Source organism: Salvelinus fontinalis, chromosome 41 (assembly GCF_029448725.1).
Source record: "Salvelinus fontinalis isolate EN_2023a chromosome 41, ASM2944872v1, whole genome shotgun sequence".
Classification (NCBI taxonomy): domain Eukaryota; kingdom Metazoa; phylum Chordata; class Actinopteri; order Salmoniformes; family Salmonidae; genus Salvelinus; species Salvelinus fontinalis.
In genome coordinates, this window is record NC_074705.1 from 17,956,349 (window position 1) to 17,983,790 (window position 27,442).

Consider the following 27,442-nt stretch of genomic DNA (forward strand, 5'->3'; position numbering starts at 1 on the left):
CCCTCTGTCATTTTGGACTCAATGAAGAAACAAGATTCTGGGCCTCGATACGCAGCGTATCAAATTGACTCCCTCATCATTATCTCTAATCGTGACATTTCTACCGTGATATCATTGAACTTGTATCAAAGGTTTGGATGAGATTGCATTTGAATCAAAAGACAGTAACCTGTAGTCCACTTTGATTTCATTAGGAGAACCTAAGTCCTTGGTCCACCTCATGCGGCCGGTTAAGAGCAATAGTACTGAAAGAGATGCAAATGTATTTATCTCTTCTGAGACTGAGCTAGTGGTGTCAGTCAGAGTGTTGGTGGCCGAGTAAGAGCCCCAGGGAGTCGATAGGCCACTAGGGTGCAGGGACAGGTATGCAGTACACCAGGGAGTCACTAGGCCACTAGGGAGCAGGGACAGGTATACTGTACACCAGGGAGTCACTAGGCCACTAGGGAGCAGGGACAGGTATGCAGTACACCAGGGAGTCACTAGGCCACTAGGGAGCAGGGACAGGTATACTGTACACCAGGGAGTCACTAGGGAGCAGGGACAGGTATGCTGTACACCAGGGAGTCACTAGGCCACTAGGGAGCAGGGACAGGTATACTGTACACCAGGGAGTCACTAGGGAGCAGGGACAGGTATGCTGTACACCAGGGAGTCACTAGGCCACTAGGGAGCAGGGACAGGTATACTGTACACCAGGGAGTCACTAGGGAGCAGGGACAGGTATACTGTACACCAGGGAGTCACTAGGGAGCAGGGACAGGTATACTGTACACCAGGGAGTCACTAGGCCACTAGGGAGCAGGGACAGATAAACTGTACACCAGGGAGTCACTAGGGAGCAGGGACAGGTATACTGTACACCAGGGAGTCACTAGGCCACTAGGGAGCTGGGACAGATATACTGTACACCAGGGAGTCACTAGGCCACTAGGGAGCAGGGACAGATATACTGTACACCAGGGAGTCACTAGGCCACTAGGGAGCAGGGACAGGTATACTGTACACCAGGGAGTCACTAGGCCACTAGGGAGCAGGGACAGATATACTGTACAACAGGGAGTCACTAGGGAGCAGGGACAGGTATACTGTACACCAGGGAGTCACTAGGCCACTAGGGAGCAGGGACAGATATACTGTACACCAGGGAGTCACTAGGCCACTAGGGAGCAGGGACAGGTATACTGTACACCAGGGAGTCACTAGGCCACTAGGAAGCAGGGACAGATATACTGTACACCAGGGAGTCACTAGGGAGCAGGGACATGTATACTGTACACCAGGGAGTCACTAGGGAGCAGGGACAGGTATGCTGTACACCAGGGAGTCACTAGGCCACTAGGGAGCAGGGACAGGTATACTGTACACCTGGGAGTCACTAGGGAGCAGGGACAGGTATACTGTACACCAGGGAGTCACTAGGCCACTAGGGAGCAGGGACAGGTATACTGTACACCAGGGAGTCACTAGAGAGCAGGGACAGGTATGCTGTACACCAGGGAGTCACTTGGCCACTAGGGAGAAGGGACAGGTATACTGTACACCTGGGAGTCAATAGGGAGCAGGGACAGGTATACTGTACACCAGGGAGTCACTAGGCCACTAGGGAGCAGGGACAGGTATGCTGTACACCAGGGAGTCACTAGGCCACTAGGGAGCAGGGACAGGTATGCTGTACACCAGGGAGTCACTAGGCCACTAGGGAGCAGGGACAGATATACTGTACACCAGGGTGTCACTAGGGAGCAGGTACAGGTATAATGTACACCAGGGAGTCACTAGGCCACTAGGGAGCAGGGACAGGTATACTGTACACCAGGGAGTCACTAGGCCACTAGTGAGCAGGGACAGATATACTGTACACCAGGGAGTCACTAGGCCACTAGGGAGCAGGGACAGGTATGCTGTACACCAGGGAGTCACTAGGCCACTAGGGAGCAGGGACAGGTATGCTGTACACCAGGGAGTCACTAGGCCACTAGGGAGCAGGGACAGATATACTGTACACCAGGGAGTCACTAGGGAGCAGGTACAGGTATAATGTACACCAGGGAGTCACTAGGCCACTAGGGAGCAGGGACAGGTATACTGTACACCAGGGAGTCACTAGGCCACTAGTGAGCAAGGACAGGTATGCTGTACACCAGGGAGTCACAAGGCCACTAGGGAGCAGGTACAGGTATACTGTACAACAGGGAGTCACTAGGGAGCAGGGACAGGTATACTGTACACCAGGGAGTCACTAGGCCACTAGGGAGCAGGGACAGATATACTGTACACCAGGGAGTCACTAGGCCACTAGGGAGCAGGGACAGGTATACTGTACACCAGGGAGTCACTAGGCCACTAGGAAGCAGGGACAGATATACTGTACACCAGGGAGTCACTAGGGAGCAGGGACATGTATACTGTACACCAGGGAGTCACTAGGGAGCAGGGACAGGTATGCTGTACACCAGGGAGTCACTAGGCCACTAGGGAGCAGGGACAGGTATACTGTACACCTGGGAGTCACTAGGGAGCAGGGACAGGTATACTGTACACCAGGGAGTCACTAGGCCACTAGGGAGCAGGGACAGGTATACTGTACACCAGGGAGTCACTAGAGAGCAGGGACAGGTATGCTGTACACCAGGGAGTCACTAGGCCACTAGGGAGAAGGGACAGGTATACTGTACACCTGGGAGTCAATAGGGAGCAGGGACAGGTATACTGTACACCAGGGAGTCACTAGGCCACTAGGGAGCAGGGACAGGTATGCTGTACACCAGGGAGTCACTAGGCCACTAGGGAGCAGGGACAGGTATGCTGTACACCAGGGAGTCACTAGGCCACTAGGGAGCAGGGACAGATATACTGTACACCAGGGTGTCACTAGGGAGCAGGTACAGGTATAATGTACACCAGGGAGTCACTAGGCCACTAGGGAGCAGGGACAGGTATACTGTACACCAGGGAGTCACTAGGCCACTAGTGAGCAGGGACAGATATACTGTACACCAGGGAGTCACTAGGCCACTAGGGAGCAGGGACAGGTATGCTGTACACCAGGGAGTCACTAGGCCACTAGGGAGCAGGGACAGGTATGCTGTACACCAGGGAGTCACTAGGCCACTAGGGAGCAGGGACAGATATACTGTACACCAGGGAGTCACTAGGGAGCAGGTACAGGTATAATGTACACCAGGGAGTCACTAGGCCACTAGGGAGCAGGGACAGGTATACTGTACACCAGGGAGTCACTAGGCCACTAGTGAGCAAGGACAGGTATGCTGTACACCAGGGAGTCACAAGGCCACTAGGGAGCAGGTACAGGTATGCTGTACACCAGGGAGTCACAAGGCCACTAGGGAGCAGGGACAGGTATACTGTACACCAGGGAGTCACTAGGCCACTAGGGAGCAGGGACAGGTATACTGTACACCAGGGAGTCACTAGGGAGCAGGGACAGGTATGCTGTACACCAGGGAGTCACTAGGCCACTAGGGAGCAGGGACAGGTATACTGTACACCAGGGAGTCACTAGGCCACTAGGGAGCAGGGACAGGTATACTGTACACCAGGGAGTCACTAGGCCACTAGGGAGCAGGGACAGGTATACTGTACACCAGGGAGTCACTAGGCTACTAGGGAGCAGGGACAGGTATGCTGTACACCAGGGAGTCACTAGGCCACTAGGGAGCAGGGACAGGTATACTGTACACCAGGGAGTCACAAGGCCACTAGGGAGCAGGGACAGGTATACTGTACACCAGGGAGTCACAAGGCCACTAGGGAGCAGGGACAGGTATACTGTACACCAGGGAGTCACTAGGGAGCAGGGACAGGTATGCTGTACACCAGGGAGTCACTAGGCCACTAGGGAGCAGGGACAGGTATACTGTACACCAGGGAGTCACTAGGGAGCAGGGACAGGTATACTGTACACCAGGGAGTCACTAGGCCACTAGGGAGCAGGGACAGGTATGCTGTACACCAGGGAGTCACTAGGGAGCAGGTACAGGTATACTGTACACCAGGGAGTCACAAGGCCACTAGGCAGCAGGGACAGGTATACTGTACACCAGGAAGTCACTAGGGAACAGGGACAGGTATACTGTACACCAGGAAGTCACTAGGGAGCAGGGACAGGTATGCTGTACACCAGGGAGTCACAAGGCCACTAGGGAGCAGGGACAGGTATACTGTACACCAGGGAGTCACTAGGGAGCAGGGACAGGTATACTGTACACCAGGGAGTCACTAGGGAGCAGGGACAGGTATACTGTACACCAGGGAGTCACTAGGGAGCAGGGACAGGTATACTGTACACCAGGGAGTCACTAGGGAGCAGGGACAGGTATGCTGTACACCAGGGAGTCACTAGGGAGCAGGGACAGGTATACTGTACACCAGGGAGTCACTCGGCCACTAGGGAGCAGGGACAGATATACTGTACACCAGGGAGTCCCTAGGCCACTAGGGAGCAGGGACAGGTATACTGTACACCAGGGAGTCACTAGGGGGCAGGGACAGGTATGCTGTACACCAGGGAGTCACTAGGCCACTAGGGAGCAGGGACAGGTATACTGTACACCAGGGAGTCCCTAGGCCACTAGGGAGCAGGGACAGATATACTGTACACCAGGGAGTCCCTAGGCAACTAGGGAGCAGGGACAGGTATGCAGTACACCAGGGAGTCACTAGGCCACTAGGGAGCAGGGACAGGTATACTGTACACCAGGGAGTCACTAGGGAGCAGGGACAGGTATACTGTACACCAGGGAGTCATTAGGGAGCAGGGACAGGTATACTGTACACCAGGGAGTCACTAGGGAGCAGGGACAGGTATACTGTACACCAGGGAGTCACTAGGGAGCAGGGACAGGTATGCTGTACACCAGGGAGTCACTAGGCCACTAGGGAGCAGGGACAGGTATACTGTACACCAGGGAGTCACTAGGGAGCAGGGACAGGTATGCTGTACACCAGGGAGTCACTAGGCCACTAGGGAGCAGGGACAGGTATACTGTACACCAGGGAGTCACTAGGGAGCAGGGACAGGTATACTGTACACCAGGGAGTCACTAGGCCACTAGGGAGCTGGGACAGATATACTGTACACCAGGGAGTCACTAGGCCACTAGGGAGCAGGGACAGATATACTGTACACCAGGGAGTCACTAGGCCACTAGGGAGCAGGGACAGGTATACTGTACACCAGGGAGTCACTAGGCCACTAGGGAGCAGGGACAGATATACTGTACAACAGGGAGTCACTAGGGAGCAAGGACAGGTATACTGTACACCAGGGAGTCACTAGGCCACTAGGGAGCAGGGACAGATATACTGTACACCAGGGAGTCACTAGGCCACTAGGGAGCAGGGACAGGTATACTGTACACCAGGGAGTCACTAGGCCACTAGGAAGCAGGGACAGATATACTGTACACCAGGGAGTCACTAGGGAGCAGGGACAGGTATACTGTACACCAGGGAGTCACTAGGGAGCAGGGACAGGTATGCTGTACACCAGGGAGTCACTAGGCCACTAGGGAGCAGGGACAGGTATACTGTACACCAGGGAGTCACTAGGGAGCAGGGACAGGTATACTGTACACCAGGGAGTCACTAGGCCACTAGGGAGCAGGGACAGGTATACTGTACACCTGGGAGTCACTAGGGAGCAGGGACAGGTATACTGTACACCAGGGAGTCACTAGGCCACTAGGGAGCAGGGACAGGTATACTGTACACCAGGGAGTCACTAGGGAGCAGGGACAGGTATGCTGTACACCAGGGAGTCACTAGGCCACTAGGGAGAAGGGACAGGTATACTGTACACCTGGGAGTCAATAGGGAGCAGGGACAGGTATACTGTACACCAGGGAGTCACTAGGCCACTAGGGAGCAGGGACAGGTATACTGTACACCAGGGAGTCACTAGGGAGCAGGGACAGGTATATTGTACACCAGGGAGTCACTAGGCCACTAGGGAGCAGGGACAGGTATGCTGTACACCAGGGAGTCACCAGGGAGCAGGTACAGGTATACTGTACACCAGGGAGTCACTAGGCCACTAGGGAGCAGGGACAGGTATGCAGTACACCAGGGAGTCACTAGGGAGCAGGTACAGGTATACTGTACACCAGGGAGTCACTAGGCCACTAGGGAGCAGGGACAGGTATGCTGTACACCAGGGAGTCACAAGGCCACTAGGGAGCAGGGACGGGTATACTGTACACCAGGAAGTCACTAGGGAGCAGGGACAGGTATGCTGTACACCAGGGAGTCACAAGGCCACTAGGGAGCAGGGACAGGTATGCTGTACACCAGGGAGTCACTAGGGAGCAGGTACAGGTATACTGTACACCAGGGAGTCACTAGGCCACTAGGCAGCAGGGACAGGTATACTGTACACCAGGAAGTCACTAGGGAGCAGGGACAGGTATACTGTACACCAGGAAGTCACTAGGGAGCAGGGACAGGTATGCTGTACACCAGGGAGTCACAAGGCCACTAGGGAGCAGGGACAGGTATACTGTACACCAGGGAGTCACTAGGGAGCAGGGACAGGTATACTGTACACCAGGGAGTCACTAGGGAGCAGGGACAGGTATACTGTACACCAGGGAGTCACTAGGGAGCAGGGACAGGTATACTGTACACCAGGGAGTCACTAGGGAGCAGGGACAGGTATGCTGTACACCAGGGAGTCACTAGGGAGCAGGGACAGGTATACTGTACACCAGGGAGTCACTCGGCCACTAGGGAGCAGGGACAGATATACTGTACACCAGGGAGTCCCTAGGCCACTAGGGAGCAGGGACAGGTATACTGTACACCAGGGAGTCACTAGGGGGCAGGGACAGGTATGCTGTACACCAGGGAGTCACTAGGCCACTAGGGAGCAGGGACAGGTATACTGTACACCAGGGAGTCCCTAGGCCACTAGGGAGCAGGGACAGATATACTGTACACCAGGGAGTCCCTAGGCAACTAGGGAGCAGGGACAGGTATGCAGTACACCAGGGAGTCACTAGGCCACTAGGGAGCAGGGACAGGTATACTGTACACCAGGGAGTCACTAGGGAGCAGGGACAGGTATACTGTACACCAGGGAGTCATTAGGGAGCAGGGACAGGTATACTGTACACCAGGGAGTCACTAGGGAGCAGGGACAGGTATACTGTACACCAGGGAGTCACTAGGGAGCAGGGACAGGTATGCTGTACACCAGGGAGTCACTAGGCCACTAGGGAGCAGGGACAGGTATACTGTACACCAGGGAGTCACTAGGGAGCAGGGACAGGTATGCTGTACACCAGGGAGTCACTAGGCCACTAGGGAGCAGGGACAGGTATACTGTACACCAGGGAGTCACTAGGGAGCAGGGACAGGTATACTGTACACCAGGGAGTCACTAGGGAGCAGGGACAGGTATACTGTACACCAGGGAGTCACTAGGCCACTAGGGAGCAGGGACAGATAAACTGTACACCAGGGAGTCACTAGGGAGCAGGGACAGGTATACTGTACACCAGGGAGTCACTAGGCCACTAGGGAGCTGGGACAGATATACTGTACACCAGGGAGTCACTAGGCCACTAGGGAGCAGGGACAGATATACTGTACACCAGGGAGTCACTAGGCCACTAGGGAGCAGGGACAGGTATACTGTACACCAGGGAGTCACTAGGCCACTAGGGAGCAGGGACAGATATACTGTACAACAGGGAGTCACTAGGGAGCAGGGACAGGTATACTGTACACCAGGGAGTCACTAGGCCACTAGGGAGCAGGGACAGATATACTGTACACCAGGGAGTCACTAGGCCACTAGGGAGCAGGGACAGGTATACTGTACACCAGGGAGTCACTAGGCCACTAGGAAGCAGGGACAGATATACTGTACACCAGGGAGTCACTAGGGAGCAGGGACAGGTATACTGTACACCAGGGAGTCACTAGGGAGCAGGGACAGGTATGCTGTACACCAGGGAGTCACTAGGCCACTAGGGAGCAGGGACAGGTATACTGTACACCAGGGAGTCACTAGGGAGCAGGGACAGGTATACTGTACACCAGGGAGTCACTAGGCCACTAGGGAGCAGGGACAGGTATACTGTACACCTGGGAGTCACTAGGGAGCAGGGACAGGTATACTGTACACCAGGGAGTCACTAGGCCACTAGGGAGCAGGGACAGGTATACTGTACACCAGGGAGTCACTAGGGAGCAGGGACAGGTATGCTGTACACCAGGGAGTCACTAGGCCACTAGGGAGAAGGGACAGGTATACTGTACACCTGGGAGTCAATAGGGAGCAGGGACAGGTATACTGTACAACAGGGAGTCACTAGGCCACTAGGGAGCAGGGACAGGTATACTGTACACCAGGGAGTCACTAGGGAGCAGGGACAGGTATATTGTACACCAGGGAGTCACTAGGCCACTAGGGAGCAGGGACAGGTATGCTGTACACCAGGGAGTCACCAGGGAGCAGGTACAGGTATACTGTACACCAGGGAGTCACTAGGCCACTAGGGAGCAGGGACAGGTATGCAGTACACCAGGGAGTCACTAGGGAGCAGGTACAGGTATACTGTACACCAGGGAGTCACTAGGCCACTAGGGAGCAGGGACAGGTATGCTGTACACCAGGGAGTCACAAGGCCACTAGGGAGCAGGGACAGGTATACTGTACACCAGGAAGTCACTAGGGAGCAGGGACAGGTATGCTGTACACCAGGGAGTCACAAGGCCACTAGGGAGCAGGGACAGGTATACTGTACACCAGGGAGTAACTAGGGAGCAGGGACAGGTATACTGTACACCAGGGAGTCACTAGGGAGCAGGGACAGGTATACTGTACACCAGGGAGTCACTAGGGAGCAGGGACAGGTATACTGTACACCAGGGAGTCACTCGGGAGCAGGGACAGGTATGCTGTACACTAGGGAGTCACTAGGCCACTAGGGAGCAGGGACAGGTATACTGTACACCAGGGAGTCACTAGGGAGCAGGGACAGGTATGCTGTAAACCAGGGAGTCACTAGGGAGCAGGGACAGGTATACTGTACACCAGGGAGTCACTCGGCCACTAGGGAGCAGGGACAGATATACTGTACACCAGGGAGTCCCTAGGCCACTAGGGAGCAGGGACAGGTATGCTGTACACCAGGGAGTCACTAGGCCACTAGGGAGCAGGGACAGGTATACTGTACACCAGGGAGTCCCTAGGCCACTAGGGAGCAGGGACAGATATACTGTACACCAGGGAGTCCCTAGGCCACTAGGGAGCAGGGACAGGTATGCAGTACACCAGGGAGTCACTAGGCCACTAGGGAGCAGGGACAGGTATACTGTACACCAGGGAGTCACTAGGGAGCAGGGACAGGTATACTGTACACCAGGGAGTCACTAGGGAGCAGGGACAGGTATACTGTACACCAGGGAGTCACTAGGGAGCAGGGACAGGTATGCTGTACACCAGGGAGTCACTAGGCCACTAGGGAGCAGGGACAGGTATACTGTACACCAGGGAGTCACTAGGGAGCAGGGACAGGTATACTGTACACCAGGGAGTCACTCGGGAGCAGGGACAGGTATGCTGTACACTAGGGAGTCACTAGGCCACTAGGGAGCAGGGACAGGTATACTGTACACCAGGGAGTCACTAGGGAGCAGGGACAGGTATGCTGTAAACCAGGGAGTCACTAGGGAGCAGGGACAGGTATACTGTACACCAGGGAGTCACTCGGCCACTAGGGAGCAGGGACAGATATACTGTACACCAGGGAGTCCCTAGGCCACTAGGGAGCAGGGACAGGTATGCTGTACACCAGGGAGTCACTAGGCCACTAGGGAGCAGGGACAGGTATACTGTACACCAGGGAGTCCCTAGGCCACTAGGGAGCAGGGACAGATATACTGTACACCAGGGAGTCCCTAGGCCACTAGGGAGCAGGGACAGGTATGCAGTACACCAGGGAGTCACTAGGCCACTAGGGAGCAGGGACAGGTATACTGTACACCAGGGAGTCACTAGGGAGCAGGGACAGGTATACTGTACACCAGGGAGTCACTAGGGAGCAGGGACAGGTATACTGTACACCAGGGAGTCACTAGGGAGGAGGGACAGGTATGCTGTACACCAGGGAGTCACTAGGCCACTAGGGAGCAGGGACAGGTATACTGTACACCAGGGAGTCACTAGGGAGCAGGGACAGGTATGCTGTACACCAGGGAGTCACTAGGCCACTAGGGAGCAGGGACAGGTATACTGTACACCAGGGAGTCACTAGGGAGCAGGGACAGGTATACTGTACACCAGGGAGTCACTAGGGAGCAGGGACAGGTATACTGTACACCAGGGAGTCACTAGGGAGCAGGGACAGGTATACTGTACACCAGGGAGTCACTAGGCCACTAGGGAGCAGGGACAGATAAACTGTACACCAGGGAGTCACTAGGGAGCAGGGACAGGTATACTGTACACCAGGGAGTCACTAGGCCACTAGGGAGCAGGGACAGATATACTGTACACCAGGGAGTCACTAGGCCACTAGGGAGCAGGGACAGATATACTGTACACCAGGGAGTCACTGGGCCACTAGGGAGCAGGGACAGCTATACTGTACACCAGGGAGTCACTAGGCCACTAGGGAGCAGGGACAGATATACTGTACACCAGGGAGTCACTAGGGAGCAGGGACAGGTATACTGTACACCAGGGAGTCACTAGGCCACTAGGGAGCAGGGACAGATATACTGTACACCAGGGAGTCACTAGGCCACTAGGGAGCAGGGACAGGTATACTGTACACCAGGGAGTCACTAGGCCACTAGGGAGCAGGGACAGATATAGTGTACACCAGGGAGTCACTAGGGAGCAGGGACAGGTATACTGTACACCAGGGAGTCACTAGGGAGCAGGGACAGGTATGCTGTACACCAGGGAGTCACTAGGCCACTAGGGAGCAGGGACAGGTATACTGTACACCAGGGAGTCACTAGGGAGCAGGGACAGGTATACTGTACACCAGGGAGTCACTAGGCCACTAGGGAGCAGGGACAGGTATACTGTACACCTGGGAGTCACTAGGGAGCAGGGACAGGTATACTGTACACCAGGGAGTCACTAGGCCACTAGGGAGCAGGGACAGGTATACTGTACACCAGGGAGTCACTAGGGAGCAGGGACAGGTATGCTGTACACCAGGGAGTCACTAGGCCACTAGGGAGCAGGGACAGGTATACTGTACACCTGGGAGTCACTAGGGAGCAGGGACAGGTATACTGTACACCAGGGAGTCACTAGGCCACTAGGGAGCAGGGACAGGTATACTGTACACCAGGGAGTCACTAGGCCACTAGGGAGCAGGGACAGGTATACTGTACACCAGGGAGTCACTGGGGAGCAGGGACAGGTATGCTGTACACCAGGGAGTCACTAGGCCACTAGGGAGCAGGGACAGGTATACTGTACACCTGGGAGTCACTAGGGAGCAGGGACAGGTATACTGTACACCAGGGAGTCACTAGGCCACTAGGGAGCAGGGACAGATATACTGTACACCAGGGAGTCACTAGGGAGCAGGGACAGGTATGCTGTACACCAGGGAGTCACTAGGCCACTAGGGAGCAGGGACAGATATACTGTACACCAGGGAGTCACTAGGGAGCAGGGACAGGTATGCAGTACACCAGGGAGTCACTAGGCCACTAGGGAGCAGGGACAGGTATGCTGTACACCAGGGAGTCACTAGGCCACTAGGGAGCAGGGACAGGTATACTGTACACCAGGGAGTCACTGGGCCACTAGGGAGCAGGGACAGCTATACTGTACACCAGGGAGTCACTAGGCCACTAGGGAGCAGGGACAGATATACTGTACACCAGGGAGTCACTAGGGAGCAGGGACAGGTATACTGTACACCAGGGAGTCACTAGGCCACTAGGGAGCAGGGACAGATATACTGTACACCAGGGAGTCACTAGGCCACTAGGGAGCAGGGACAGGTATACTGTACACCAGGGAGTCACTAGGCCACTAGGGAGCAGGGACAGATATAGTGTACACCAGGGAGTCACTAGGGAGCAGGGACAGGTATACTGTACACCAGGGAGTCACTAGGGAGCAGGGACAGGTATGCTGTACACCAGGGAGTCACTAGGCCACTAGGGAGCAGGGACAGGTATACTGTACACCAGGGAGTCACTAGGGAGCAGGGACAGGTATACTGTACACCAGGGAGTCACTAGGCCACTAGGGAGCAGGGACAGGTATACTGTACACCTGGGAGTCACTAGGGAGCAGGGACAGGTATACTGTACACCAGGGAGTCACTAGGCCACTAGGGAGCAGGGACAGGTATACTGTACACCAGGGAGTCACTAGGGAGCAGGGACAGGTATGCTGTACACCAGGGAGTCACTAGGCCACTAGGGAGCAGGGACAGGTATACTGTACACCTGGGAGTCACTAGGGAGCAGGGACAGGTATACTGTACACCAGGGAGTCACTAGGCCACTAGGGAGCAGGGACAGGTATACTGTACACCAGGGAGTCACTAGGCCACTAGGGAGCAGGGACAGGTATACTGTACACCAGGGAGTCACTGGGGAGCAGGGACAGGTATGCTGTACACCAGGGAGTCACTAGGCCACTAGGGAGCAGGGACAGGTATACTGTACACCTGGGAGTCACTAGGGAGCAGGGACAGGTATACTGTACACCAGGGAGTCACTAGGCCACTAGGGAGCAGGGACAGATATACTGTACACCAGGGAGTCACTAGGGAGCAGGGACAGGTATGCTGTACACCAGGGAGTCACTAGGCCACTAGGGAGCAGGGACAGATATACTGTACACCAGGGAGTCACTAGGGAGCAGGGACAGGTATGCAGTACACCAGGGAGTCACTAGGCCACTAGGGAGCAGGGACAGGTATGCTGTACACCAGGGAGTCACTAGGCCACTAGGGAGCAGGGACAGGTATACTGTACACCAGGGAGTCACTAGGCCACTAGGGAGCAGGGACAGGTATACACCAGGGAGCAAGGTGTCACTCCACTCTTCCAAGGGGCAGATTGAAAACTTCTGGCCAAGAGAAAAGCAGATGAAAACCTCTCTTCGGATTTGAGTTCTTCAAGAGTATTATACATAACAAGAGTTACAGTCTGGGAGCTACAGCAAGTAGTTTATGCATGATAAAAAGCCACCAGATCTTTGTGAGGACCAGCACTTCTTTTTTGTATGTCAGCATTTCTTGGCACCTGGCGTTCAACTTCTCTCTTATTGGTCTTTATTTTATCTCCCGAAATAAGAACTTCACCCAGAGACTCCAGTTGTGGAGATGTGCAGAGCAAGCTAAGCTATAAGCTTGACCACAAGTTGCTAAAATCTGAACATGAATTCAGCTGTACTAAGAATAAAACGCTTTTTTAAAAAACAAGATAGGAGTCAGCAATGTAACTTTCTAGTAATGGATGCAAATGACCGGATTCTCGCCTCATTGGCAATAACTGATGAATTGGGGAGAGGCATTTTCATGTATTATACTGCAATTGAAGTCACTTACACCAATGGCTGTAAGGATGGGAACTTGATAGATCCATTTAATGTTACCCGCACTTAACTCCCAGCATCTGTTGAGAGAGAGAGAGAGAGAGAGAGAGAGAGAGAGAAGAGAGAGAGAGATTAGAGTACATTTGTACTGCAGGAGCTCCTCACTGCTCTCAAAACAGTGCATGTCGAGGTGCAACAAAAGTGTAGAGACTCGGGGCGCTCCGCACGCACAGCGGATGTGAGAAGAGGCAAAGGTGTGCAGCTGCAACAATAAGGCAAGTAGGCGGCTGACTGAATGAGAACAAGAGTTCTGCAACACCTCGGGGAGATCCTGTTTCCAAACCAGATGATTACGGAGAGCCTAGACAGCTGATGCACAGAGTTCATCTCAGCAGGCTCCTGCAATGCTGCCATGGGCTCCTCCACTTAAAAAGTGTGTTGCTGGAGGCGTATGTGGAACACGGATATGGTAGGTGAAGGAGGGGGCGGCGTGTCACTCTCACCCACCGTGCGTCTGCCAGCGTTGCCCGGACAACAGCCCAGGCGGCGACGAAGAGAGCAGGGACACCTGTAATTAGAGAGGACAATGATTGCTTACTGCGATCTTAAGATCTTCGGTACGCTGAATACATTCAATTGATACTGGCAAGAGCAGTGAGATTTTTGTTTCTTCCTTTAAGATATAAAATGATCCCCACACACCTGCAACAAGCAAACTCATATGTCGGAGTGCTTGTCCTATTTTGAATGACAGCTATAGTAACAGGTGGCTGTCAACAACACGAGCGCTGTTGTGATTGGGGCGTGCGTTTCTAAGACGGCAGAGCAGCTCACCCCATCCAATCAGGGTAAAGCCCCACAGGTATTTGGTGTCCGAGTAGAAGGCCATGAAGATGAGGCTGTGGAGGTACAGCCCCTCTACCAGGATCCAGTAGTAGTTGGTTGCCAGGAAGTAAATGAAGAGCAACACAGTGATCTTGCATCCAACCTGGTAAAATCAACAGCTTGTTAAAAACAACCTGTAGTGCAAAGATCTGTGGTCCAGTGGTAACACTTTCGGCTCCATACACATATGCAGCTCCCTGCCGGCGACCAGGGTTCAATCCCTGCATGCTCCCTTCTCACTGTCTCCTCCTCACTTATCTCCCACTCTAATTTATTATAAAGCGCAAATGAAAAAAAGTGATTGTTAGTTCCACGAGCTGAACCACACAGAACGCTTTGTGACCACAAAACAGATCCTGACTGATTGAAGTATTAGTCATAGTAGGGATATCAGATGTGTTGTTCCAAACAGATTTTTTTTTTTAAATCTATGCACAAATCGTCCCGTTTGTTATGATTTACCTGCTGAGAGAATAGTCTTTTTCCCCCCAGAAATGCAAACTAGATAGTTAACTAAATAGTATGTTTTTCTAGTAATAAAAATTAAGTTCTGGGAAAATAAAAACCTTTGAATGTTATTCTCGTTCCCTGATGTTTGTCTGTCGTGATGGAAGATATTTGTATAGAGGAAACTGCCTGGGGATATCCTGACAGAGGAAAAACTGGAACAACAAGATGGCGCCGACAGAGATGGTCGCCTCGCTTCAAGTCCTATTTTGTTTTTTTTAATGTATTATTGTATTATTTCTTACATTGTTACCCCAGGAAATCTTAAGTCTTATTACATACAGCGGGGAAGAACTATTGGATATAAGAGCGACGTCAACTTATCAACCTTGCGACCAGGAATACAACTTTCCCCAAGCGGATCCTCTGGACCAACACTCTGGATCTAATCAATGGATCTAATCTCAGAAGCCAAGCCAAAACAACGGCACCACAGAAGGGCCAGACGGAGCGGCCTGCTTGTCAGGCTCCGTAGACCTGCACATCGCCCACTGCTCCAAAGTATACTACTCACCAATGTCCAGTCTCCAGACAACAAGGTAGATGAAATTCGAGCAAGGGTTGTTTTCCAGAGAGACATCAGAGATTGTAACATCCTCTGTTTCATGGAAACATGGCTCTCTCAGGCTATGTTGTCGGAATCGGTTCAGCCACCGGGCTTCTCCATGCATCGCGCCGATAGAGATAAACTCCTCTCTGGGAAGAGGATGGGCGGAGGTGTATGCTTCGTGATTAATGACTTGTGTAATCATAACATACAGGAACTCAAGTCCTTCTGCTCACCCGACCTAGAATTCCTTACAACCAAGTGCCGGCCATAATATCTTCCAAGAGAATTCTGGTCAGTTATCGTCACAGTGGTGTACATTCCCCCTCAAGCAGACACCAAGACTGCCCTCAAGGAACTTCACTGGACTCTATGTAAACTGGAAACTACACTGCTCAAAAAAATAAAGGGAACACTTAAACAACACAATGTAACTCCAAGTCAATCACACGTCTGTAAAATCAAACTGTCCACTTAGGAAGCAACACTGATTGACAATAAATTTCACATGCTGTTGTGCAAATGGAATAGACAAAAGGTGGAAATTATAGGCAATTAGCAAGACACCCCCAATAAAGGAGTGATTCTGCAGGTGGTGACCACAGACCACTTCTCAGTTCCTATGCTTCGTGGCTGATGTTTTGGTCACTTTTGAATGCTGGCGGTGCTCTCACTCTAGTGGTAGCATGAGACGGAGTCTACAACCCACACAAGTGGCTCAGATAGTGCAGCTCATCCAGGATGGCACATCAATGCGAGCTGTGGCCATTATGAAGTGCAGTCTAGTTAAGGAACACATATCACCTACACATTTCCTGACACCCTAGACCCACTGCAATTTGTATACTGTGGTAGTTAATGTTACATATAGGGACAGATGTAATACTATAGAGCATACATGTGTTTATCAGACCACAGGAGGAGAAGATGACACTTAAGTGCATTTGCTATTCTGGAAAGGGCAGCATACCAAAGATTAGAGGGAGCGGAACAAACATAAGTATAATGGCCAAGGCCATAAGTGCTTCGGATAAGCTGGACATACCAATGTCAGAGGGACACACAAAGGAGGGTGCCAGCCAACTGACCAACAGATGGAGTATAGGCATAATAAATATATTATTTTAGCACATGAAAGGGTCCCGCCACCATTATAACCTAAATGAAAGCAGATGTGGGCGTTAACAAGCAAGCTCTGAGATGAAAAGATAATATTGGAGAAAAGTCAAGGGAAGCTATTTTCATATAGAGGGAGGGGACTCTATACGTTATGCAAAGACAGAATCCTATAAAGGCAGGACTCTGTAATATGAGAATTTACTATTTTTCCATGGAGGGGCTCGGCCTGTTACGTTTGTGATAGGGTCCTTCCATGGAAGGGCTCATTTTTGCTACTTTGTATTAAAGTCTATATTGAATTCACAAGTTCTTGTAAGAGTGTTATTTTTCTGAGATGATTCTCCACGACAATACCACCCCAATAAATCCATGGATGACGCAATCGCCTGCACACTGCCCTATGCCATCTGGACAAGAGGAATACCTATGTAAGAATAGTGTTCATTGACTACAGCTCAGCATTCAACACCATAGTACCCTCCATGCTAATCATTAAGATTGGGGCCCTGGGTCTGAACCCTGTGCAATTGGGTCCTGGACGTCCTGACGTTAGGCAACAACACCTCCACTACGTTTATCCTCAACACAGGGGCTCCACAAGGATGCGTGCTCAACCCCTTCCTGTACTCCCTGTTCACCCATGACTGCGTGGCGTGTCCAACTTAATCATCAAGTTTGCTGACAACAACAATGGTAGGCCTGATTACCAACAACGACGAGACAGTGTACAGGGAGGTGAGGACCCTGAGTGGTGCCTGAAAAATAACCTCTCCAATGTCAACAAAATGAAGGAGATGATCGTGGACTTCAGGATACAGCAATGGGAGCACACCGCCATTAATTGGGCCGCAGTGGAGAAGGTGAAAAGCTTCAGGTTCCTCGCCGTACACATCACTAACAATCTGAAATGGTCCACCCACACAGACAGACAGTTCTTCAGGAGGCTAAAGAACCCAGTAACTCAACCCTGCATCTTAGAGGCTTATGCCCTATGTACAGTACATAGAAATTGAACACTGGTCACTTGAATAATATTTACATACTGTTTTACCCACTTTGTATGTCATTTTTTTGTGGGCTCCCGAGTGGCGCAGCAGTCTAAGGCACTGCATCTCAGTGCAAGAGGTGTCCCTAAAGTACCTGGTTCAAATCCAGGCTGTATCACATTCAGCCCGTGATTGGGAGTCCCATAGGGTGGCGCAAAAATTGGCCCAGCGTCGCCCAGGGTAGGCTGTCATTGTAAATAAGAATTTGTTCTTAACTGACTTGCCTAGTTAAATAAAGGTTAAGTAAAAACAAATTGATCTGCTCTAAATGTACAGTTTTATAAAGCATGGCTCTAGTCTACCCTTTTCCACTGGCGGTACCAACTTTTTCAGTTGATGGCACAAGATTTGATCGCACCAATTCTTTCACCAGTGAGCGCCGATTAATGACTTGACCAGTGGTTTTGACTATCGCTGTACAATGCATCTATTTCTGTACAAATACTATTCTATCCATAATGTCTATACATGCCATAATATACATATATACACACACTGAACAAAAATATAAACACAACATGCAATAATTTTACTGAGTTACAGTTCATATAAGGAAATCAGGCAATTTAAATAAATTCATTAGGCCCTAATCTATGGATTTCATGACAAAAAATGTTTAAAAGTAGGGGTTGTGGATCAGAAAACCAGTCAGTATCTGGTGACCACCATTTGCCTCATGCAGTGCGACACATCTCCTTCGCATAGTTTATCAGGCTGTTTATTGTGGCCTGTGGAATGTTCTCCCACTCCTCTTCAATGGCTGTGTGAAGTTGCTGGATACTGGCGGGAACTTGCGACATGGGGCCGTGTATTACAATGCTGAAACATGAGATGGCGGCGGATGAATGGCACGACAATGGGCCTTAGTATCTTGTCACGATATCTCTGTGCATTGAAATTTCTATCTATAAAATGCAATCGTGTTCGTTATCTGTAGCTTGTGCGTGCCCATACCATAACCCCACTGCCACCAGGGAGCACTCTGTTTACAACGTTAACAAGAGCAAACCGCTCGCCCACACGAAGCCATCTGCCCGGTACAGTTGAAACAGGTGTGCCAGTGTCCATCGAAGGTGAGCATTTTCCCACTGAAGTTGGTTACGACGCCGAACTGCAGTAAGGTCAAGACCCTGGTGAGGAGGACGAGAACGTAGATGAGCTTCTCTGAGATGGTTTCTGACAGTTTGTGCAGAAATTATTTGGTTGTACAAACACACAGTTACATCAGCTGTCTGGGTGGCTGGTCTCAGATGATCCCGCATGATGTGGAGGTCCTGGGCTGGTGTGGTTACACGTGGTCTGCGGTTGAAAAACCATTCCAAGTGAAGCTGGTTGAGAGAGAATGCCAAGAGTGTGCAAAGCTGTCATCAAGGCAAAGGGTGGCTACTTTGAAGAATCTAAAAATGATTTGTTTAACACTTTTTTGGTTACTACACTGCTCAAAAAAATAAATGGAACACTAAAATAACACATCCTAGATCTGAATGAATTAAATATTCTTATTAAATACTTTTTTCTTTACATAGTTGAATGTGCTGACAACAAAATCACACTGTAAGGGCTGTCTTTCTCCTCATCCTCGGACGAGGTGAGGAGAGAAGGATCATCAGACCAATACGCAGCATTAGGGAAATAAGCCATACTTTTATTTAACGACGATGATGGCAACACGAAAACAAATACACTTACGAAATAACAAAACAAGAAAACGACGTCAACGAAACCTGAACATAAACTTACATAACTACACGTAAACTCACGGACAGGAAACAGACGACATCGAAACGAAAACGAACAGCCAAACAGTCCCGTATGGTACATACATTACACGACACAGGAGACAATCACCCACAAACAAACAGTGAGAACGCCCTACCTAAATATGACTCTTAATTAGAGGAAAACGCAAACCACCTGCCTCTAATCAAGAGCCATACCAGGCAACCCAAAACCAACATAGAAACAGATAACATAGACTGCCCACCCAAAACACATGCCCTGACCATAAACACATACAAAACAACATAAAACAGGTCAGGACCGTTACAGAACCCCCCCCTCAAGGTGAGAACGCCGGGCGCACCAGCACAAAGTCCAGGGGAGGGTCTGGGTGGGCAGTTGACCACAGTGGTGGCTCCGGCTCTGGACGCTGTCCCCACACCACCATAGTCACTCCCCGTTTCTGTCTTCCCCTCCCAATGACCACCCTAAAACTCACATCCCCTAAATAAACGGCCAGCACCAGGAGAAGGGGCAGCACCGGGGACAAGGGGCAGCACCGGGACAAGGGGCAGCACCGGGACAAGGGGCAGCACCGGGACAAGGGGCAGCACCGGGACAAGGGGCAGCACCGGGACAAGGGGCAGCACCAGGATAAAGACCAGCACCGGGATAAGGGGCAGCACCGGGACAAGGGGCAGCACCGGGACAAGGGGCAGCACCGGGACAAGGGGCAGCACCGGGATAAGGGGCAGCACCGGGACAAGGGGCAGCACCGGGATAAGGGGCAGCACCGGGACAAGGGGCAACACCGGGACAAGGGGCAGGTCCCGGCTGATATACTCTGGCAGATCCTGGCTGAGGGACTCTGGCAGGTCTATGCAGGCTGACGGCTCTCGACGCTCATGGCGGGCTGACGGCTCTCGACGCTCATGGCGGGCTGACGGCTCTCGACGCTCATGGCGGGCTGACGGCTCTCGACGCTCATGGCGGGCTGACGGCTCTCGACGCTCATGGCGGGCTGACGGCTCTCGACGCTCATGGCGGGCTGACGGCTCTCGACGCTCATGGCGGGCTGACGGCTCTCGACGCTCATGGCGGGCTGACGGCTCTCGACGCTCATGGCTCTCTGACGGCTCTGGCTGCTCATGGCTCTCTGACGGCTCTGGCTGCTCATGGCTCTCTGACGGCTCTGGCTGCTCATGGCTCTCTGACGGCTCTGGCTGCTCATGGCTCGCTGGCGGCTCTGGCAGATCCTGTCTGGTTGGCGGCTTTGGCAGATCCTGTCTGGTTGGCGGCTCTGGCAGATCCTGTCTGGCGGGCGGCTCTGGCAGATCCTGTCTGGCGGGCGGCTCTGGCAGATCCTGTCTGGCGGGCGGCTCTAGCGGCTCCTGTCTGGCTGGCGGCTCTAGCGGCTCCTGTCTGGCGGATGGCTCTGTAGGCTCATGGCAGACGGGCGGCTTTGCAGGCTCATGGCAGACGGGCGGCTCAGACGGCGCTGGGGAGACGGATGGCTCAGATGGCGCTGGGGAGACGGATGGCTCTGGCCGGATACGGCGCACTGTAGACCTGGTGCGTGGTGCCGGAACTGGAGGCACCGGGCTAAGGATAAGCACCTTCCTACTAGTGCGGGGAGCAGGAACAGGGCACACTGTATTCTCAAAGCCCACTCTATACCTGATGCGAGGTACCGGCACTGGTGACACCGGGCTGAGGACAAGCACATCAGGATTAGTAGGGGGAGAAGATACAGTGTGTTCAGGGCTCTGGAGACGCACAGGAGGCTTTGTGCGTGGTGCCGGAACTGGAGGCACCGGGCTAGATACACGCACTACAGGAAGAGTGCGTGGAGGAGGAACAGGGCTCAGGATACGCACTGGTAGCCTAGTGCGTAGTGTAGGCACTGTAGGTACTAGGCTGGGGCGGGGAGGTGGCGCCGGAAATACCGGACCGTGGAGGCGTACTGGCACTCTTGAGCATTGAGCCTGCCCAACCTTACCTGGTTGAATGCTCCCGGTCGCCCGACCAGTGCGGGGAGGTGGAATAACCCGCACCGGCCTATGTAGGCGAACCGGGGAAACCATGCGTAAGGCAGGTGCCATGTATACCGGCCCGAGGAGACGCACTGGTGACCAGACGCGTTGAGCCGGCCTCATGACACCTGGCTCAATACCCCATCTAGCCCTACCAGTGCGGAGAGGTGGAATAACCCGCACTGGGCTATGCACTCGTACAGGAGACACCGTGCGCTCTACTGCGTAACACGGCGCCTGCCCGTACTCCCGCTCTCCACGGTAAGCCTGGGAAGTGGGCGCAGGTCTCCTACCTGCCCTTGGCCCACTACCTCTTAGCCCCCCCCAAGAAATTTTTGGGAGTTACTTACGGGCTTTTTGGGCTTCCGTGCCAGACGCTTTCCCTCATAGCTCCGGTTCCTCTCTCCGGTAGCCTCTGCTCTCCTCAGTGCCTCCAGCTGTTCCCATGGGAGGCGATCTCTACCAGCCAGGATCTCCTCCCATGTGTAGACACCTTTTCCGTCCAATAAATCGTCCCATGTCCATTGCTCCTTCTTCTCCTGTCCCTTACTCCGTTTATTTTTCCCTTGCCGCTTGGTCTTAGCGTGGTGGGTGATTCTGTAAGGGCTGTCTTTCTCCTCATCCTCGGACGAGGTGAGGAGAGAAGGATCATCAGACCAATACGCAGCATTAGGGAAATAAGCCATACTTTTATTTAACGACGATGATGGCAACACGAAAACAAATACACTTACGAAATAACATAACAAGAAAACGACGTCAACGAAACCTGAACATAAACTTACATAACTACACGTAAACTCACGGACAGGAAACAGACGACATCGAAACGAAAACGAACAGCCAAACAGTCCCGTATGGTACATACATTGCACGACACAGGAGACAATCACCCACAAACAAACAGTGAGAACGCCCTACCTAAATATGACTCTTAATTAGAGGAAAACGCAAACCACCTGCCTCTAATCAAGAGCCATACCAGGCAACCCAAAACCAACATAGAAACAGATAACATAGACTGCCCACCCAAAACACATGCCCTGACCATAAACACATACAAAACAACATAAAACAGGTCAGGACCGTTACACACACAAAAATTATCAATGGAAATCAAATTTATCAACCCATGGAGGTCTGGATTTGGAGTCACTCAAAATTAAAGTGGAAAACCACACTACAGGCTGATCCAACTTTGATGTAATGTCCTTAAAACAAGTCAAAATGAGGCTCAGTAGTGTGTGTGGCCTCCACGTGCCTGTATGACCTCCCTACAACGCCTGGGCATGCTCCTGATGAGGTGGCGGATGGTCTCCTGAGGGATCTCCTCCCAGACCTGGACGAAAGCATCCGCCAACTCCTGGACAGTCTGTGGTGCAACGTGGCGTTGGTGGATGGAGCGAGACATGATGTCCCAGATGTGCTCAATTGGATTCAGGTCTGGGAAACGGGTGGGCCAGTCCATAGCATCAATGCCTTCCCCTTGCAGGAACTGCTGACACACTCCAGCCACATGAGGTCTAGCATTGTCTTGAATTAGGAGGAACCCAGGGCCAAATGCACCAGCATATGGTCTCACAAGGGGTCTGAGGATCTCATCTCGGTACCTAATGGCAGTCAGGCTACCTCTGGCGAGCACATGGAGCACAAAGAAATGCCACCCCACACCATGACTGACCCACCGCCAAACCGGTTATGCTGGAGGATGTTGCAGGCAGCAGAACGTTCTCCACAGCGTCTCCAGACTCTGTCACGACTGTCACGTGCTCAGTGTGAACCTGCTTTCATCTGTGAAGAGCACACACAGGGCGCCAGTGGCGAATTTGGTGTTCTTGGTGTTCTCTGGCAAATGCCAAATGTCCTGCACGGTGTTGGGCTGTAAGCACAACCCCTACCTGTGGACGTCGGGCCCTCATACCACCCTCATGGAGTCTGTTTCTGACCGTTTGAGCAGACACATGCACATTTGTGGCCTGCTGGAGGTCATTTTGCAGGGCTCTGGCAGTGCTCCTCCTTGCACAAAGGCGGAGGTAGCGGTCCTGCTGCTGGGTTGTTGCCCTCCTACGGCCTCCTCCACATCTCCTGATGTACTGGCCTGTCTCCTGGTAACGCCTCCATGCTCTGGACACTACGCTGACAGACACAGCAAACCTTCTTGCCACAGCTCGCATTGATGTGCCATCCTGGATGAGCTGCACTACCTGAGCCACTTGTGTGGGTTGTAGACTCCGTCTCATGCTACCACTAGAGTGAAAGCACCGCCAGCATTCAAAAGTGACCAAAACATCAGCCAGGAAGCATAGGAACTGAGAAGTGGTCTGTGGTCACCACCTGCTGAACCACTCCTTTATTGGGGGTGTCTTGCTAATTGCCTATAATTTCCACCTGTTGTCTATTCCATTTGCACAACAGCATGTGAAATGTATTGTCAATCAGTGTTGCTTCCTAAGTGGACAGTTTGATTTCACAGAAGTGTGATTGACTTGGAGTTACATTGTGTTGTTTAAGTGTTCCCTTTATTTTTTTGAGCAGTGTACATGATTCCATATCTGTGGGACTCCCAAGGTCAAGGGGTCTGAATACTTTACAAAGGCACTGTATATTTATACTCCGAACTCCAATATTGACCACCCTAATTTTTCTATATTCCTTAATTCCGTTATTTAACTTTTAAATGTGTGTGTATTGTTGCGTATTGTCAGATACTACTACACTGTTGGAGCTAGGAACACAAGCATTTCGCTACACCCCACAATAACATCTGCTAAATACGTGTACGCGACCAATATCATTTGGTTTGATCCGATTGTATTCAACGTGTATTTATCAACCCCCGTATGTTGTGCTGCTATTTAAGCGATGACACTTGGGCGCAAGCATTTAAGTGCACTTCATACAACAAAACAAACGGACCTTGAAGTTGAAGAGAAGAACATCACTGTACTCACAAACTGGGAGTTGTCAAGGGGCATCGCAGAGATGGTCTTGTAGTTGTCCATGAGCGCTGTGTCAAACTCCTGCAGACCTCCGTTGGTGTGGACCACCTTGTCTTTGACAAAGATGCTGACGGCACGCAGCATGAAGGACACAAACAGGTGCATGTGGATGTAGTTCCTAGTGCAGTGGAGGCGTCTGCATGGCAGGCAGACAGGGGCAAAACACTCAAGGCTCAACAATCACTATATTCAATCAATGACATGTGTTTTATAAAAAGCCTTTTTACATCAAGCAGTTGTCCCAAAGTGCTTTACCCAGCCTGAACCCCTAAAGAGCTAGCAACGCAGTAGCAAAAGGACAGTGGCTAAAAAAAAACTAGGTAGAAACCTAGAGAGAAATTTGAAACATCTGCATGTTCATTTTGGCATTCAAACCTAGTTTATTGTGTTGAGGAATTTGGAAATGTACAGTTAATACACATACATTATAAAACCGAACTGGAAAATGGTGATGAACAGATGAGGCCTAGTACTGTATGAACTCAGTGGCATTTACACATGTGGATAGAGCAGCAAAGACTTTCCTTTGAAGTGAACATTGAAATATATGGATGAGCAAAGACCAAGCGGCATACATCTGCGTCCCAATAATGTCCTTTCTCCCAAAGTCTGCAATTGTTCACTTCCTTTCATAGACCGAAAGGAAATGACTGGTATAAGAAAGACTATATTTGTGAGAAGGAGCGCACAACTGCACACTTCTGGAAAAGGGACCAATTGTTGGGACACGAGGCTGTCTTACCTGAAGTAGCCTATGATGACAAAGGCCCCTAGAAGAGAGATGAAGGACAGTGCATATCCAACGGTGTACATGACGTACAGCCGGTCAAAGAAGTCCTGCTAGAGAGAAATGGATACGTTATAGACCTGCTAAACTGTTTACGCCGGGAAAAAGTTCGGTTTTTAGCTTCTACGCTAGCTGCCTGTGCTCCCGACGCCCCAGTGTAGCTCCGCTGTTAGCATGAGGCAGAGCAACTCAAGTATTGTCATGAGTCAAGTCTGTAACCACAACAACGTTAATTGGAATCTTAGGTGTGACTGAAGTGGTGATTGGGATTACCTTTTCCTCCTCTTGACCAGGTAAAAGGAATTTTAAGCAGTCGGAATAATTGGACCATGTTCGGTTCAACCCCTCCACAGAAACCCAGGAACCGTTGACATCACACTTCCTGTAAGCATGACCTGGACATACACACAGACACAGGCACAGACACAGACACCACACACACGGTCTAGTCATTAACATTGCAACATACAGTTAACTGCCAAAACAAAGGAAACACCAACATAAAGTATCTTAATAGGGTGATGGGCCACCACGAGCCAGAACAGCTCCAATGCACCTCGGAATGGATTCTACAAGTGTCTGGAACTATATTGTAGGGATTACATTTACATTTAAGTCATTTAGCAGACGCTCTTATCCAGAGCGACTTACAAATTGGTGCATTCACCTTATATCCAGTGGAACAGCCACTTTACAATAGTGCATCTAAATCTTTTAAGGGGGGGGGGGGGGGGGGTAGAAGGGTTACTTTATCCTATCCTAGGTATTCCTTAAAGAGGTGGGGTTTCAGGTGTCTCCGGAAGGTGGTGATTGACTCCGCTGACCTGGCGTCGTGAGGGAGTTTGTTCCAGGGATGCGACACCATTCTTCAACGAGAAATTCTATAATTTTGTATTTTGTTGATGGTGGTGGAAAACGCTGTCTCAGGCACCGGTCCAGAATCTCCCATAAGTGTTCAATTGGGTTGAAGTCTGGTGACGATGTAAACCATGGGATATGGTTTACATCGTTTTCATGCTCATCAAACCATTCAATACGTCAAATCCATTACATGTACATTGCTTGTCTCCATATAATGACCACATGATGCAAACACATGATTTTAACACAATGGTACTACAGTTAAAAAGGTATTCAATATATTCAATTGATACCATGGGCCAGATTTACTAAGGGTTTGCACCAGCTCAGAAATAAAACATTGAAGCTAGAATCCTCATTTGAAACAATAACAAAGTGGGGCCACACCCGCCTCTGTTTTGGTGAAAAGCGTTTGGATATCAATTATTTTTTTATTTTTTTTAAACCCCCCCATTTTCCCTGAAAAAAGCCTCAATTCGTTGGAGCATGGACTCTATAAGGGGTCGAAAGTAGTCCACAAGGAAGCTGGTCCATGTTGACTCCAATGCTTCCCAAAGTTGTGTCAAGTTGGCTGGATGTCCTTTGAGTGGTGGACCATTCTTGATACACACGGGAAACTGTTGAGCTTGAAAAACCCAGCAGTATTGCCGTTCTTGACATAAACTGGCACCTACTACCATACCCCGTTCAAAGGCAATTACATTTTTTGTCTTGCCCATTCACCCTCTCAATGGCGAACATACACAATCCAGGTCTCAATTGTCCCAAGGCTTAAATCTTTATTTAACCTGTCTCCTCCCCTTCATCTACACTGATTGAAGTGGATTTAACAAGTTACATAAATAAGGGATCAAAGCTTTCACCTGGATTCACCTGGTCATGTCATGGAAAGAGGGGGTGTTCTTCATGTTCTGTATACTCAGTGTATACTCTTCAATAATCATTGGGGATATATCATAAATGTATAAGTCCAAAAATGGATATAGCAACTAAATATTATAGTGTAAACAAAGATTTGTTTTGGGGTTTTACACCTTTAAAAAAAAAAAAAAATTGCAAACTTTTTTTTGCAAACACTTAATAAATATGGCCTCATGAGTATAGCCTATCTATACCCCAATACCTTGATGGTTGAAGTCGTAGATGTAGCTGGGGCAGGGAACCTTTGTTAGTGCTCCGGTGGATCCCTGAGGCCAACAGATCAGACCATCCCAGCCAGGGGCACAAAGGTCATCTGGATACATAGTGGGAAAGGGGAGTTAGGTAATATTAGTGGTGGGCACCAATACTGATAATTACATATGATATAGATTTCACTTGATACCGATATGAGCAATTCATATTATATTGGTTTATCCTTCCTGTTATTTTACACTATTATGTAAAA

At 51.1% G+C, this 27,442-nt stretch overlaps 1 protein-coding gene across 1 annotated transcript in view; it reads right to left on the bottom strand.

The window, feature by feature from the left end:
• LOC129840428 (parathyroid hormone 2 receptor-like) overlaps nt 1–27,442 on the bottom strand; it is a 91,836-nt gene that overhangs the window by 53,044 nt on the left and 11,350 nt on the right. The window contains exons 3-9 of the mRNA XM_055908317.1: nt 27,179–27,289; nt 25,468–25,589; nt 25,150–25,247; nt 24,360–24,543; nt 14,387–14,540; nt 14,060–14,120; nt 13,566–13,632 (exon numbers count right to left, since the gene is read on the bottom strand). Coding sequence (XP_055764292.1) covers nt 13,566–13,632; nt 14,060–14,120; nt 14,387–14,540; nt 24,360–24,543; nt 25,150–25,247; nt 25,468–25,589; nt 27,179–27,289 — 797 coding nt within the window. The remainder of the gene's footprint in view (nt 1–13,565; nt 13,633–14,059; nt 14,121–14,386; nt 14,541–24,359; nt 24,544–25,149; nt 25,248–25,467; nt 25,590–27,178; nt 27,290–27,442) is intronic.